At 33.6% G+C, this 16,847-nt stretch overlaps 1 protein-coding gene across 4 annotated transcripts; it reads right to left on the bottom strand.

The window, feature by feature from the left end:
- Window positions 1-177: 177 nt before the first annotated feature.
- Window positions 178-14,947, bottom strand: LOC114418632 (LEAF RUST 10 DISEASE-RESISTANCE LOCUS RECEPTOR-LIKE PROTEIN KINASE-like 1.2). 4 transcript variants are annotated; one of them, XM_028384080.1, is made up of 5 exons: window positions 14,140-14,257; window positions 10,414-11,207; window positions 2,261-2,293; window positions 1,398-1,673; window positions 178-1,304 (listed from the first exon to the last, which is right to left on the bottom strand). In XM_028384080.1, exons 2-5 carry the CDS (start codon window positions 11,054-11,056, stop codon window positions 379-381), a joined length of 1,878 nt encoding a protein of 625 aa, XP_028239881.1. In that variant the 5' UTR covers window positions 11,057-11,207; window positions 14,140-14,257; the 3' UTR covers window positions 178-378. The 4 variants fall into 4 exon arrangements, with proteins under 4 accessions (XP_028239881.1, XP_028239880.1, XP_028239878.1 ...); XM_028384079.1 differs by lacking the exon at window positions 10,414-11,207 and having other exon boundaries at window positions 14,140-14,947; XM_028384077.1 differs by lacking the exon at window positions 14,140-14,257 and having other exon boundaries at window positions 10,414-11,655.
- Window positions 14,948-16,847: the final 1,900 nt, after the last annotated feature.

A 16,847-nucleotide genomic window follows, 5' to 3' on the forward strand; every position in this document is an offset into this window, starting at 1 on the left:
TGGTTCATTACCAATCTTGGTTATAACTACGGCAAACGACAAAGATCAATTTGTAAATGTTTTTTCATGTAGGGACCAAAATGTAAGGTTTTCATACAAAGACTCAAGTGAAAAATGTTGTTAGGTGTAGGGAATAAATTTTGATTTTAACCAAAAAAATAAAATAATATATAACTATAATTGTTAAAGATGAAATTTCATAACCAAAGCAGCTTTATCATCAATATATACATCTCAATCTTAAAATTTATCCTCATAAGAAGATGACAATATGCGGGCAGTAACTGGGTGGATACTGGTACCAGTGTGATGCTAACTAACTCTGCTTACATAAATTTGGATAAGGTTAATTTCATGGAAGTGAGAAAGAAGGTCCTCTTATCCGCTAGCATTTGGTGTTGTCAACTTGCTCACCGCATTAGAATCAGGTGATGGTGGAGGAGGGTCATCCTTCAGCAACACAACATCATCAGCTGTGCTTGTGATATCCATTACCTCAGGCTGGCTTTTATGTTTGCCATCACTCTGTATATCCTTGAGAGTGTCTGCCACTTCTTCCATAGAAGGCCTCATCTCTTTGGAACTCTGCAAGCACTGAAATGCTAACTCTGCCACAGCATTTATCATTTTCCTGACCTTGAAATTCGATTCAAACCCAAGGCTAGGGTCCACTAGCTCATGCAGTGCCTCACTATGAATCTTGTTGATGGCCATGTCGGACAATTTGATTTCTTGTCTATGCCTTGTAATATCTACAGCAGGCAAGGACGATATCAGCTCAACCAGCACCACTCCAAAGCTATAGACATCGCTTTGTTTAGTAAGCTGATAGCACTGGTGGTACTCGGGATCCACATAACCTGGAGTCCCTTGTGGAGCTGTCGAAACATGAGTGACATGATCTGGGAAAAGACGTGAGAGTCCAAAATCGGCCACTTTTACACAAAAGTTATTGTCAAGAAGAATATTGTTGGTTTTCACATCTCGGTGGATGATGTCTTTTTGATGAAGAAATTTCAATGCACTTGCGGTCTCCACAGCAATATTCATTCTAATATGCCAAGGGAGTTTTCCAGGTTTGGATCGTTGACCATGAAGATGATCGGCAATGGTTCCATTAGGAATGTACTCGTATACAAGCAGAAGTTCACGGGTGTGGCGAGAGGTGCATCCAAATAATGTCACAAGATTTGGATGATCCAAATTTGCTAGGATTTTAATTTCATTCATGAACTGTGCAACTCTCTTAAAGTTGTTCTCATACAACCTCTTCACTGCAACAGAACGCCCATCCCGCAGTTTGCCTAGACAAGAAACATCACAAGACAGGAACCTTTGTTAATGGTCATCGAAAGCACAAAAACGACAGAGATACAACAAAGGGTTTTTGCTTTTACCAAAATACACTGTTCCAAAGCCCCCTTCTCCTAGTTCTTTAGATGAGTCAAAGTAATTTGTGGCCTCTTCAAGTTCATCATATGTGAAGAGGTGCACTCCAGGTACAAAGCTTTGAGTAAAGCGTTGAATTCCCTTCTCAGTGTCTTTTGAAGATGGATCAGAAGAGAGGCTCCGAGATTGTGTATATGACATTGTATAACGATTCTTCTTTTTACGATAACAGAGATAGCCGATAATGCCCACAGCAAGTGCCCCCACCACTCCAGAAACAACACCTAAAGAACAAAAATTGGAAATTTCAATTAATATATTGTTAGAGGAGTGTCAGCAACACATTCATCCTAACACTCTCTACTATTAGTTAAAATTTAATAATTTATTGGGAACTACAAAATTATAAGTGAGGCTCATTAAATAAGAACTGAGACTCAAAATATTATGATTTCTGATAAACTTAGCAAGTAATAAAGAGTGTGTTGCTACAATTTTTCATACTACCCTCATTCTAAAATGATTGATATTTAAGGTTTTTCACATGGATTAAAAACAAAAACTAATAAGTTACTTATTGAAAATGAGAGTCAATTAGGGATTTTTTTTATGTTAAAGGATCAATAATTTTTGGAACGAAGGAGATATTATGTACTATTAAAAGAAATGTTAGAAACATATTCCTTTTTGGCCATATTTAATGAAATCTTGAAAGTTATAAAAAAATTAATTCCATATTTAATGAGTCTCTCTTAAATTTGTAATTCTTAATTAATTTTAATAATAGAGAGTGTTTGAAAGTACTCCTCGTTAAGAGAAATAAATATGCATAAAATAACGAAAAAAGTTCAAGGAAAACTCGTTCTATTACCTATAATGAGTTTCACCTTCCAATTAATTTTTCCTGCAACAGTCAGCAGGGAAAGCAGAGATGGGTTAGCATTGTGCCAATTCAAGGAAGATATTGTAGTTGAATATAACAAACATAAACATGTATATTTATGTACTTTCACCGAAGGCCTCATGAAGAAAGTACACTCTAATGGCTATGGCATGATATCTGAAGAGAGGCACAATGGGAATTACCAATAACTGTATACTGCACTAACATCATACAATTTAAAAGTTAACCATAACATATTTTGTTTTCTTTCAAATTAATGATATGACTAGGTTCTAACTGATGAAGAAATCATGACAATGAGACAATGAAATATACAGAATATCAAAGAATTACACAGTTGATTTTGTTACTGAGTCTACAAAAATGCAAAATAGTTCTCATGGCTACATATTATGTAATCCAAATACACTTTGAAACAGTGAAACCATAATCATCTAACATGTAGAATTATAGATAGTTTAAGGCGAGTGTCAGACAGGACAAAAGGAAAGGCAAAGATCTGGTATACTTTGGTTAGCATATTCTAAAATGGCATATTAGAATAGAAACTGAATTTGTACCCGAAAGAGGGAAATTGAAAATTAAACAACAAAAAAAGAAGAAATAGAATTTGCACACAGAGAAGTGTGCCTGCTGAACAAACAACAAAAGTATGATCACAATATTTCCAAATGTATTATTACCACTACCACAACTTTTTAAGTAGGACTTATCCTTGCAGTTGCAGAGGAACTGATTGCCATCAGATCAACAACGTCCACCACTTTTCTCACAGTACTGGCAATCAGGTGCAATCCAATTCAAAAGAAACCCCATCTTCAAAATCTCAGTGCAATTCATTCTCAATAAACTTGTAAAATTAACAGCAGTATTCATGCTCAATGGCACATTAACCATAAACTGACACTCATTCAAGGAATAGTTTTTGTGCTCCAGTGCCTCCTTATGAAAAACCGCAAAAGAATAATGAGTTGCATTTTTAGCACAATCTACTTCGAAAGTGGGGTAATCTATAGGTTCTGTGGAACAGTTGTAGAAGAAAGAGAGATTCCAATTTTCTGAACTGTAGGTAAATGGAGTTTGATAAAAGGCGTAATTATATAAGGGAACAGGACACTTGTCCTCATAGACATCTATGTTGGCCACAGCAAATGAGGAGTTAGAGTAATAGATATCTTTCACTAGAAAACCATAATTAGAAATTCTGAGAATTGGACTTTTGTCCATGCAGGTGATCTCAAATTGAGGGTAGCCACAAAATGATTCCTGTTTATAAGAAATCCAGAAAGGATACTTAATGGGTGGGCCATTTCCACAACTTCTAGGTGTACAGGCCTCAAATTTTGGATTGGAAGATAGAACAGTGGTAGCCAAGAAGAAGATAGTGGTAATAATGCATAGACAGCATAGTTGAGGTTTATTGTAATGGAAGAAGATTTGAAGAGTCAAATTGGTTGTGGAGATTTGAAAAAGATGAAGATAAGACAAGACAAAAAGAGAAATTGTGTGGAGTCTAAGTTAGGCATTTAGAGGAAACTTTTTTTGGTTAAAAATTTAGAGGAAATTTCAAAGTGGTTGGCAGGTATTGAGGAAATTTTTCCACGAAAACATGCTACTATTTTATAATGGGGTTAATGATTGAAGTTTGAAAACATAAATGAAGACAAAACAAAAGTTCAAGCAATAGTAACCAGTTATTGGCTCTTTTACAAAGATGAGGAAGTAGATTAACTCCCTATCTTTGTTTTCCTGAACAAGTAATTAGCAGTTTTGTGAACTTTTTAAGGGTGTTTTTGTAGTTTCATAGGTGGATGTCCATCCATCTTACTGGTCAAAAGTTGAACGCCCACAATGGAAAGTAGGTGAAGTACCTTCCAATGGAAGTTTGCAGAGTCCATTTTTTTTGTAGTAACATAATACAATAAGTATTGTATTGACACAAGGAATACAATTGAGAATGAAAACCACATCATCCCCAGTAATGGTGACATCAGTATGACACTGCAGGTATATTAATAGATCTGCCGCCAATCACTCATATACGTCTAATTAATTAATTAAACAATTTTTAAGTTAGAAGATTCGTATACATAATAATACAAATCAACATTTTTGTCCGGTGATTGGCACATCACTTCTTTACCTACATAACAAATCAAAGATGAACCTATGGAATGCACAGTACTGTTGATGTTTTATCCACATAGATGTTGGTGTTATATCCGAATTCAACCGCATGTATGCAGTTTCATTTGAATACATTGCTCTAAATTAAATTTATACAAAGTTATTTATACAGATTTTGCACAGTTATGACTAGAAGTTAAGAGTAATATTTTGTGACTATGAAGGGGAAAACCAGAATAAGTGGATGATTTGATTTGTGCAAAGGATTTTCTAATGGAAAGTGGAGAAATCAAAGCTTGCTTCGTAACATGCAAGAAAGAAAGAAAGAAAGCAGAAAATGATGTCCATGATGGTGAAAGACGTGTTGGACCAGAAAGAAGGAAAAGATATTTGCTGCACTTGCATAGAAATGCGGGTACATGCAACAACACCTTTGGAAAAAAGAAATCACAAATATACCCTTAATACATTGTTGTTTTCAAATCAATGATTTCCCTTTCTTCTTTCCTTGGTTGAGTCATTGATAATCTCGAGCTATGAATATGATAAACGTCGTGATTTTATTTTATTACCAAGTCATATCACTTATCTAAGATAAGTTTCAACCAATTGATTGTTTTGTCCCCTCAAAACATGTGCAAATTAAAATTTCAATCAAATATACCCTACTTAACTTTTTCTTTAAAAAAAATCCTAATTATTAAATTAGTGTGTTTGCAATGGGAAGTGAGATTTTGGGAGGAGAAAAAGGAAATGCAGACAATTTTTTTATTTTTAAATCAAGAAAGTTATATAATGTTTATAAAAAAATAAAGATTAGAATACTAAATTTACACCAATTTATTATTTTATTCCTATTTTAAGAAATTATTAAATTAAAAATTATTTATTAAAAATGAATTGCTTGATGATACATCCCTGAAATAAAAGTAAATGAAGGAAAAGTGGAAAAAGGATGGATCAACTTTTCCCTCGCGTATCACTATTTTTATCTAAAGGACATTTTTATAACTTTAGACCACAGAAAAGAGAATAAAAAAGTGTGACTACAAAATATAGCTTATATCCCAGACAAGTGATATGCAGTAAAAATTAACATAAATGTTTATAGCATTTATCCTCATACTGTAAATTATATATGAATAATAATTTCAAACATATATAACAGTTTCCCCTCTTAAAAGAGTTTGCTGGAAATTTTGTCTTGAGCCATGCTCATGTATTCTGTTAATAATTATATATGTTTAATAATATATGCACTACATGCATGGCAGTATAATATGTTGAATTTATTCGGCAAACAATTTTTAAATACAAGAACAATACGAACCATGGAAATAAAAATAATAGGTTAGTAGCTATTAAAAATCCAATAACTGTAAAAGGAATGATGGTTAAAACAAATTTAGACATAACCAATACAGCGAAACAACGGGGACACTAATTCATAGGAAAATACTTGATAATGTTATTCAAGGGTTATAAAGGAAAATATCAGGAAACGTTACTAAAAGTCAAAGTTGAATTCACACTTATAAGAAAAGCAGGAAAAACTGAGAACGGAAAAACCAAATCATGAAGCTGTAAAGAAGGAACCACCTAATACTTGTATTGAAGGGGACCATCTGAGATGGACACAGCAAGACTAGGAAAAATATGCAGTCAATTATCTAGTTTTTCTCAATGTCAAGTCAACAAACGTAACTGTAACTGAAACTTCCCAGAGATTATTGAGTAAATTTGTGTTAGAAATATGAATTTTTAATAATTATTTTTATTATAATTATAAGTACCACTTTTCGACTTTTTACTACTATTTATTTATCGAGGAGAGATACACTTCAACGTAATATAATATTAGAAATTAATCTCATTCCACTCTGTTCTTGTTTTTGGGTGATGTAGTGAATGTATGTCTGTCCAGAAGTTAGAACAATTAATACCCATGCTTATACCTATAATTTATACGACTTGCCGAGGGGAGAAAAAAAAAGTGAGAGAACTATTAAGTGGGGACTAGGAAGGCAGCTAGGATAGGGAAATTGAGACACTGATTTCATTATTGTAAGAAAAAAAATGATAATTTGCTTTAAAAAAAAAGTAATTATTGACGTGATGATTTTGTTGAATTGGAGGATTCGTACTTCCTAACGGGAACCAGATGCAGATTTAAGAGCATAGAGATGGCAAAGTATGAAGAGGATTTTGCTACAACAGTAAGTTGGTAGGAGAAAAGAGGAGCGAGGATAGGATAGAAGACATACTTTTAGAACAGTGTAGGGCGTGAGATCCATCAGGGCAATAATGGCATAAATTTTGGTAAAAATGAGCATCATGTCTCGAGCAATTTCCTTCACTTCCCAGGCATGTTGTGCAATCTTGAGAAACAGTATACTTGACCTCAAACCCTTTATCAAGAGCCTTTTCGACAGCAGAATTTTTACCACCACCATAATCTACTTCAGGATCGTCAGTCGGCACGTGCAAACGTCGCTTGCACTGCTCTATAAGTGAATACTGAAATCCCTCCCCAATATTAGGGACAGCATACCCGCACGTAATGCTGTTTGGAAACTGTGGATTTGTGATGGGGGTACAATCGTAGAATATGGTGACGTTGTGCACTTCAGGGGGATACGAGAACAGAGTAGGGTTCAGATAAGTGTCACCAAATTGCGGAGAGCAAACATCACGGGCAAGGTCTGTTCGGACCAGTCTCATGGTGTAAGTGGCGATGTTGATCTCCTTCACCGTGTAATTTTGAGAGCCAATTAGAAGTGTAGTATCATCATCATAGCATTTGAGCTCGAATAGGTCACCGCCACCACATTCAGAGTCTCGCTGGTCGTGTCCCCAGAAAGGATACGATATGTTGATCAGACTTCCGCATTTGTATGTTTGCTCTTTGCATTCCGAATAATTGTATGCGGCTTCACAGTATAGCAGAGTGATTAACAACAACCAAGAGACGGTGAGTACCACCGTACGGAGCATGGGGATATGCTCTTTGCAATCCATTGTTTCTCTTGCGCGCATCACCCTTCACACATAAATCATGCCGTTTCCACACATTAATGCATGTTCTTTGAAAATGATGGCCACGATTCACACATAAAGCAAAACTCCTCCTACGAAACTACCACCCACTTTCCTCTTTCTCCATGACCCTGTGCCTTCTTCTGATTTCGCCACACCAAAACAAAATACTATTCAAAATTCGGACCCGGTCTACTACTAGTCCTCTTGTACTATTTCTCATACTAAATGTTTTTTTAATCAACAACACCCGATTAAAACAACATACATCATATCTCACCTCACCCAACTTTACTTTATTAGACGGAATACTATCTATTTTTACTATTTTTAATTCATTTCCGCGTGACAAGGTACAAGCTATACATACAATTTTGTCTAGCCCATAAATCGATTATCATACCCAATACCATGCATACTTTTGTATGGATCAATGCTTTTCTTTTTAATAGTGTAACATATAATATTTTTGTAATCAACTTTTTATTATTATATTTCTCTATTAATTTGTATATTATCATGTTAATTTTTTCTAATCCAAAGAGTATAAACTACCCATTAGCAACGCACCATTTCCATTTTAGTTACTTTAGTTCAAACCTTAGTCATAACCTAAAGGAAAAAGAAACAGTTGAGTTTTTCTTCATTAACTATCAGTACCTTGTTCTAGGCATGCTCTGTTTATTTAGCTGTCCATTTTTTCCCAAACGTGTAGCATTTGAACTTGTGACCTAACCACCCACTATTTGAAATAAACCGGCCATTTTATTTTTTTCTTATTTTTATTATAAATATAAATGTATCCCATGCTGATTTCTAAGCAATTTGAAACATGTGAAAGGATATATTTGTTTTTTTATAATGAAAACTTCAACTTTGTCTTGTCCTAGTAAACAAAATGCAAGCTGTTTTAACAAGTTATTCCTCAACCCATCTTTCAAGCCTCAACTATTATGTGTTCAAGAGAAATCCATGCAAAATGAGAATGCAAAACAGAGCATTTTATCAAATTGAGTCTATCATTGCTGCTTCACTTTGACCCACCATTAGGATTAAGAGAAACACCCCAGAAAATGGGAACATGTACACAAGAAGCCCCACTGTTGAAAACCAGACCTAGAACAGGTTTCCATCAACGTAGAAAACAACCTTACACCTAAAATTGTTAATTGGCCTATGAAAAACCTAGGATCACAGTCATAGAACATGGTGATGTTGTGCACCGTAGATATTGGAAGAGGGTGGAAATCAGAGAATGATGCTGACATCCGAGGAGCAATCATCATAGTTGGTGATATGGAGAAATTTTGAGAGCCAACTTAATTATATATGCGTTAATGAAGTAGCTGCATGAGCTGGTGTTCATGCAGAAACACGTGTATAGTATTCTCTAGTTCTTGCAAATAGAACTGAGTTAAGGAAAGCATTAATTTCCAATGAATTGATGTTGAGTAAGAAACAAAATTTATCATTGAAGTCAAACAATTGGCGCGCCACAGCAACCACATAATGGCTAAAACTGAAACCACATACCAAAATCATATGAAGATGGAAGTGACAGAAGAGTCACCCTTTTGGGAAATGGAAATCCCTAAGTTCCACCCCAAACAGAGGAAAGTACCATTCAGATTTGCCAAGCATACAATACAAAAGATAGTTAAATAGAAAGGTGCTATGTTTTCTACTTTCTTCTTAGAAGCTAAGCTTATTGCAATACCTTGCATGTGAGGTATATAGCAAAATTTTATGATTAAATCGTAAGAGAAATTTATTGAATAAGGAATGGAACTCACAAAATTTTATGATTTCTAATAAATTTCAAATAAGAGAAAGAATTGTGTTCAAAATCAAAAGTTTATGTTAGAGGGAATGTTTTTGCATAAATTTTTTTTTGTGTTTTAACAAATTATTAATTTCAGTTTTGATTTGCAATGCTCCACTTCTATTCTGTGTAGGTGCTGTCCCACAAGGGATCATCCAAATTTGTATGCGACAAAGCAACACAGTCAGTTATATGGGATTATGGCAATCAAGTTTCATATATTGAAAATTATAGTAAGAAAAAGTAGTACAGCTTGTTAGATAACTGTTGCTGTCATCTTTCCATGAAAATCCAAATTTTTAACATCTAATCACCATAGTGACACACACCATTACCATATTGTTATATGCAGCATGCTTTTAAAAGCTTAAACTCAATTGTTATTACCAAGTAATAATATTTAAAAGTCAACGAAAGCCAAGCTCACCTTACCAAACCTACACAAGACATTATAAAATTTGACACGTTATTTCACGACGCAATCTTCAATAGTTTCGATCCTATATTATAAATCTTCTCCACAGAATGAAGAAAAAAAAATCAAAGGGAATTATTCTAACCAAAGTGCACTTTCCAACACGCAAAACAAACAATTCTACTCCATGTCTAGAATATGAAGCTCTACCTAATCCAGAGTGGATGTACTAGTGTGTTTATTCTAACCAAAGTGCACTTTCCAACACGCAAAACAAACAATTCTACTCCATGTCTAGAATATGAAGCTCTACCTAATCCAGAGTGGATGTACTAGTGTGTTTGGTTTCCCATCTCAGATATAGTTTTTCACATTTATTGAGAAGATGGCAGTTATACCTTTTAGCCTTTTATATCCTACAGGTGATTTCTTACTTCTCAATGGGTTTCTAAACTAGCATGTAAGAGTATGTTTGGTTTGTAGTTGTAAAATTATGTTTTAAGGTAAAAATAATTTTATCAACATATCAGGATCCTTACTTTTGCATTCATTTTACTTTGTCCGTTAAATTTGCAATGGAACATATGCCGTAGCATTTTCAACTACAAACCAAACATGCACTAAGGAATTTGGATCCTCAAATAAAATCGAATGCCACCATTCAAAAGAACAAGATTATTGAGTAGGAGAACTTAATCTAAATCAAGGAAGAATACATACTCGGAGCATGTGGAGACTGTTTTGGAAATATTGGAGAATTAGGGGGTATCAGCGACTTTGCTGTCGTTGGTCTAGGTGTTTGTGCTGCTAATGGAGACCTTGCTAGGCTTTTGCTACAAACCTCATCACTAGATTGCTGATTAAGACAGAGGCACATAAATGCATCCTTAGATTCATTGTGCCCACATCTCCCACCAGATTTTATGCAACCATCACATCGGTCTTCATCCACACCACTCCACCCTACCTCAAATCCTCCTTCCAAAACTTTTTGCACAAGCAAAGCATCTTTCATAGCCTCTCTTAGAACAGAAACATTGATTCTATTCTTGCACCCCAGACCCTTCAAATTACCCACATCTTTACTTAACAGACAAAATGCATTTGGAAAACCACCACCTATGGGACAAGTGAATGGTATTGTTCCTTCAATGTTCACTCTAGACGTGTTTAAAACAGGACGACCACAATCATATAACAAAGTATACTCATCATCATTGGAAGTGTAGTTGAAGAAATCAGAATCCAACTTGACATCGCTATACTCATCAGTACAAGGGTCATTCCATAAATCCAACCTTGCAATCTTCAAAACCTTAGATGTTTGATCAATCTCAATAACATGGAATCTCTGTGACACCATGCCAATTGTCACGCTGTCTTGTTGGCAATCAAGCTTGAACTTTGGATGCCCACAATAACTTGGTTGTTGATCACTATTCCAAAATGGATAGCTAATGTTGTTGATCTGACCACAGCTAAAAGGTTCACATGCTGAGTACCCTTCAGAATCACTAGATACATATGTTGGGAAGAAGAGTGAGAAGAAGAAAAGGGTGTTGATGAATGAAGAAAGAGGTTGAAGAAGAGGAAGATTCATGATAGAAATTAATATGAGAAGGGCCTTAATTTGCAGATCAACCTCGTGGGAGGTCTTGTTTGTTGGTGTGGCAAATGATCAAGTACGGCACAACAATCTATACGTATATAAAAGTCAAACTAAATGACGTTTGACTAGCTAGTTTGATGGCTTTCATAAAAATGGTGTTGACTATTTGGAAGTAAACATTAAAAGAAACACTCTCAGCCTTAAAATTTTGGTTCTCCAAACATGTACTTATCCAGTCAGATTTATTCACGGGCTGCGGTGTCTTTGTCACGTTAGTGACGTGCTGATTAGATTTTTTTCCTATTTTATTCAATAGAATCAATACATCAAGACAAACTTCACCTATCGGAAATGATAAAAGAGAGGAAAATCTAATAATATAAAATAGAACAAGACTTAGATACACGTTTTTAGATGTTTTTGGTATTATTCTTTTAACTAAAAATAGAGTTTTATTTCGATAATCCTTGTTGTAAAGGTTATCATTAAAGGTTAATTAGTATAAATTATTATAATAAATCTCTAATTCTAATTAAAGAATAATGGTTAAAATACAAAATTGTGTCTAAGTTTTGTGTAATATTATATATTCAACGAAAGTGGAAAAGAAATTTTCAATACAAGTACAAAAACAATATGTGCTTTGCTGGAAAACCGTTGTCCAAAACTAATTGTGCAAGCAAACTGGTAATACATTATTAATTAAACTAAAACTGTCCACCTACATTAATTAATTAAACTTAATTAAACCCTCCACCTACCGCTTTTTATTATTTTTTTAATCTTTCCCTTTTATTAAAAGAAAATCATTTACTACTACTACTACGTTTGAGATAAGGCCATAAGGGAATGAGATCAAGTGTCCTACTGCTTTTCCCCTTTTATATATTGTTAGAGTTCAGTTAATACATGTTTATATTATGTTCTTAACGAAGATAGTTTTATATATGAAGGAATCCGAAAATACTGAAGCAAAGTTAAGTAAAGGGGATATAAAAAAATAGCACTGTTTGTGTATGCACCATTTTTATTACTATGTCAGCGAAAGAAACATAATCTGCAGACTAATGGTTCTCATTCAACAGACATGGTTGTCCTTATTTTCCCCATGCCAGTTATCCTCTGACTAATAAAACTATATAAATAAATAAATAAATAAACACTTATTTTATAGCATTGTACATAGCAAGTTTCAACTACGGCCATGGGCAACCAGCAGTCTTGTAAACTCAGCTCCTAAGCCCAAGCCCAAATTCAGTACCTCATTCCCGACCCACATACCCAACTAGGTCCACCTTATTAGATACATATAAAAATAAATTTGAAAAACAGTTAAAGATTAATGATAAAAAAAGTTATTTAAAAATTAATTTATCACCCAATTTATTAATCAAATTAAATAATTTTATTCACTTAATTTTTTAGATTCTATCATTCAGTTATGCAATTAATTATTTATCATGTTTTAAAAAATTAACTTTCATAACTATTTTCTAATAATATCCATTAGAAAAATGTGAAAAAAAAAAGTTTCGAGTCAGAATTTTCAGCATAAATCGAACTCATTTAATAAATTTAGTATAGCAGTTTCTCCCAAATACCAATTCTCTATTGGAATAAAAAATATTACAATTTAAAAATATGTAAACAGTTTTTTAATCTATTGTTTTACAAATTTAGTTTCATTTTCTAGCATAAAAAATCAAATGTCGCATGGTATTTCTTTATCTTTTTATTATTTTATATACACACCTCTCAAAATTAAGGCAAACAATAAATGTCCAGTCCATGTTGAGGTAGAAAAAAGAGAAAAAATAAATAAAAAAGAGAGAAAGTGATAGATATTGTGAATAGTGGCCTGGTCCAAAGTCTTTTAGCATAGGAGAGTTAGTTCGTCGTTTTAAGTTTTAGCTTGAGTGTTGCTCATTTGTCCAAGAAACCTAAGGCTCAATGGGTTAGTGGGCTTGGAACTCTCCAGGAAATTAATACTAAGAGAGAAAAAGACACATACACCATGTGGAACTCATATACACATTCAACTATTTACATTAAGTTGAAATAGATCCGAGAAATGCAATTCACAAAAGTTTCTCAAATGACTCTAGAATATAACATAAAACAATATTTTAATATGAAACTTTTTGTGCATGGACCCACGAAAAAGGGAATAGAAATGAGTTCCTGCATAACACTTCAAAGCCATCAGATCGAGCTACTCCAATGTTTTTCTCCAACGGGTTAAAAATGCTTTTTTCGGTTTCTTAACTATGTGCTGCCAGTGAGCAATGCGTCGTTGGAGTTGGAGTTGCCCTTATTTTATGTATGTGGGAGATAGATAGGAAACAATGGAATAAAATGAAATGAAAAAGAAAATTGATATATATGCCTAAAATTATTAATTAATTAATAAATACACTTTAAGATCAAAAGAGACTTTTAATATTCACGTAACATATTTCTTTATAACTGATGTGACAAATTTTATATTTACACACAATTTGTGATCAACGTGAATTACAATGAGATGAAACGACCAAAAACCAGCGAATAAAATAATAAAATATCTTAAAAAGACATGGAAGAAGAAAATTGGGATACTATAAACTACGTACACTAATTAACACAAAGAAAAATCAGTCAAAGAAAGCATCCAAAATGAACCAACGCATCTAATCAAGCCATAGGAGTCAATCTAATCTACCTGTTGCAAGTATAATTAAATTCTAAATCTTAATAAAAGCAATGAATTGAGCAGAGTTGTGAATATGAGCAAAGATTTCAATAATAGAAAAATCTACAATATTTTTTCAAAAGAGATTAAATGAGTTATCTTGTACCTTTTTTGCAACTTTTGGCTTCAGTTCTGCCATCTGAGCATAAGCACCTCGATTGCTTAGTGGCTTGGTCGAATCTGCAATAGCCATTAGACTCCTCGCACACTGCACAATCCTGAGCTCTCATCCAATCAAGCACGAATCCTTTCTGCATAGCATCACCAAAACCAGTGATCAAACTACTAATTTCAATCTCATCCTGCTTCACTGTCACCACAACATGCTCCTCACAGTGCCTAAGCCAATCAAAGCCATTACTTTCAGCTTCATCCCCGGTCTTAAACACGTAAGACTGATACTTATCATGTTTCATGCACCCTATGTGCTGAATAGATGAAGGGTAAGAACTGCAGTTGAAATAGAAACTTAGGTTAAAATCTAATGAGCTGAAAGATAAAGGGAGATTGTGTAGGGAAACGTTGTGTCGAGCCCTAGGACATGGTTGTCCCAACACATCTATGTCAAGAAGTGTGATTGAATGAATATCATAGTTTATATCCGTGACTTGGTATCTGTCAGTTGGAAAAATCATGATGGCTTGGTCATCCAAACATTCAAGGCCAAATTCAGGGTAACCGCAAAATTCTTGAACGTTGGTGTTGGATTTCTTCCAAAAAGGGTAGCTAATGTTGAGGTTACCACATTTAGAAGGTTCACATGTTGTTGATGTATTAAGGGTTTGAGCATGACATGTCACAAGGATGATGGACAGTGCAAAGAGGGCGCAAAAGGGTTTTGACATGGCTTAGTTTCTCAGATACGCAAAGCTAATAGTACCAAGGGTGTTGATTATGAATGAGGTGATGAAATTGATACTTGAATATATAGTTGTAAATTTTCTTCAATGTGTTCAGGTAGTCAAAGAAAATTTTCTTTGGAGTCTAATTCTTTAATTAGATATAGAAATTAAGGGGTGGTCCAGGTGTAAGTGGGAAAAGAATCTGCCATGCATGCCCAAGTGGCCCGGCAGCAAGGTGACGTATTATAACTCTTGGTACTTTATGAAGTTATTTTTTTCAAAAATGATTTGTACACACTATTTGATATTTTGGGAGTTAAGAAAAATAATATAAAAAATTATAGGTACAATGAACGATATGATGGGATAAGAAAAAAGAATTAGAGATAAATTATATGAATTATTAGTGTTTATAATTAAAAGGTGTCCGAATATGATTTTTTTTAGTACAGTTAAATAGGTATTATTTTATAGGAAATAATTAATCTTCCACGAATCAGTAGAATTGTAAGTGATAAATAAAGTTCTTTTCGAATATTAAACATTTAACATATATATATATATATATATATATATATATATATATATATATATATATATATATATATTGAATTCTAGTTTGAGACAAGTTGCGTTGATCAACGTACGTAGTCAGTAGTACTTTATAAAGTTGTTTTACTTCTTCAATATTACGCGTAATTATTATAGAAATAAGCTTTATAGGGAGTTTTTATGCATGACAGTTCATGAGAATATTGAACTTGAAGCCCAAGTTTCAACTTCAAATGAAATCAAGCAGAAACTTGTAAAATTTTGGTGAATGATCGATTACTGAATACGCGGTTCCACGAAATTCAATGGGTTATTTTTTTAACTTTGAAGTCCTATTGGGTTCGGAAAAATCTTTGGGGAAGTGAATATTAAAATCATGTTTCAAGAATATTAAAATCAGAAACGCGTGCCTGCCACGTTCCTTTAATATTATAAACGACGTACATTGCATCTGTTCAATGCTTTTAGTCAAGTGGAAGTAAAGGTATTCATGGGGCTGTCACCTGTCAGATGAAATAGACAAAGTGGAACACCAGTCTCGCATATAATAAGATCAAAACTTTGTAATTCGTAATAAATGGTGTTGAATGAAGTAATCATTCTGTGGGCGGGTTACATAAACCTACTGCTATTAGTGTTTTTAATGAATAAATAAATAGAGACTTTTATTGTACTTTTTTTTAATATTTATCGGAGCCAAATGGGAAAAAAAAACTACAAGGAAATGAATCGGATAGAGGAAACCCCGGCCATATCAGCTAACAACAACTGCTGCATTAAAGCAGGAAGTTGTTCATATATCATAAAACATGACTGTAAATATCACAAGCTAAAGCATTCGCAGACTCGTTTCCTTCACGATAGATGTGATAGATTATAATACTCCCAAATCTAGTTTTATTAATTTCTGTGGGCTTATTCCACTTCATCTTTTATTCTACTTCATCTTTTGTTTTGGTTTGGGCTTTTCCACAGACTACTTGACCTAGGATACCTTCATAATCCAGTAGTTGAGCATGTAGGTTTGGGTCTACGGGCAGCCTGTGTCCCACAGTTCCTCACAATATATATATATATATATATATATATATATATATATATGAGCTTTAATTTTTAAGCCAATTTAAAGTGTGGACTTGAATGGGTTTGATTATGGGTAGGGGTGCGCATGAATTATATCTTAAATTTATATTTATATTTTTTAAAAAATAATTTGAATTCAAGATTTAATTTTTTTAAAGTGAATATAGATTTGGTCATAAGAATTTTTTTTTTATAAATTTTAGTAATTAAATGTTAAAAAGTAAAAACTTAACATTTATCCCGTTGATCTTGATAAGAATTACTTCAAATAGCAAATGTGTTAATTAAAAGATCACTACAAGGAATTAATCATATCCTTGAACTTGACAAACTTTTA

The sequence above is a fragment of the Glycine soja genome, chromosome 7 (genome assembly GCF_004193775.1).
Source record: "Glycine soja cultivar W05 chromosome 7, ASM419377v2, whole genome shotgun sequence".
Lineage (NCBI taxonomy): Eukaryota > Viridiplantae > Streptophyta > Magnoliopsida > Fabales > Fabaceae > Glycine > Glycine soja.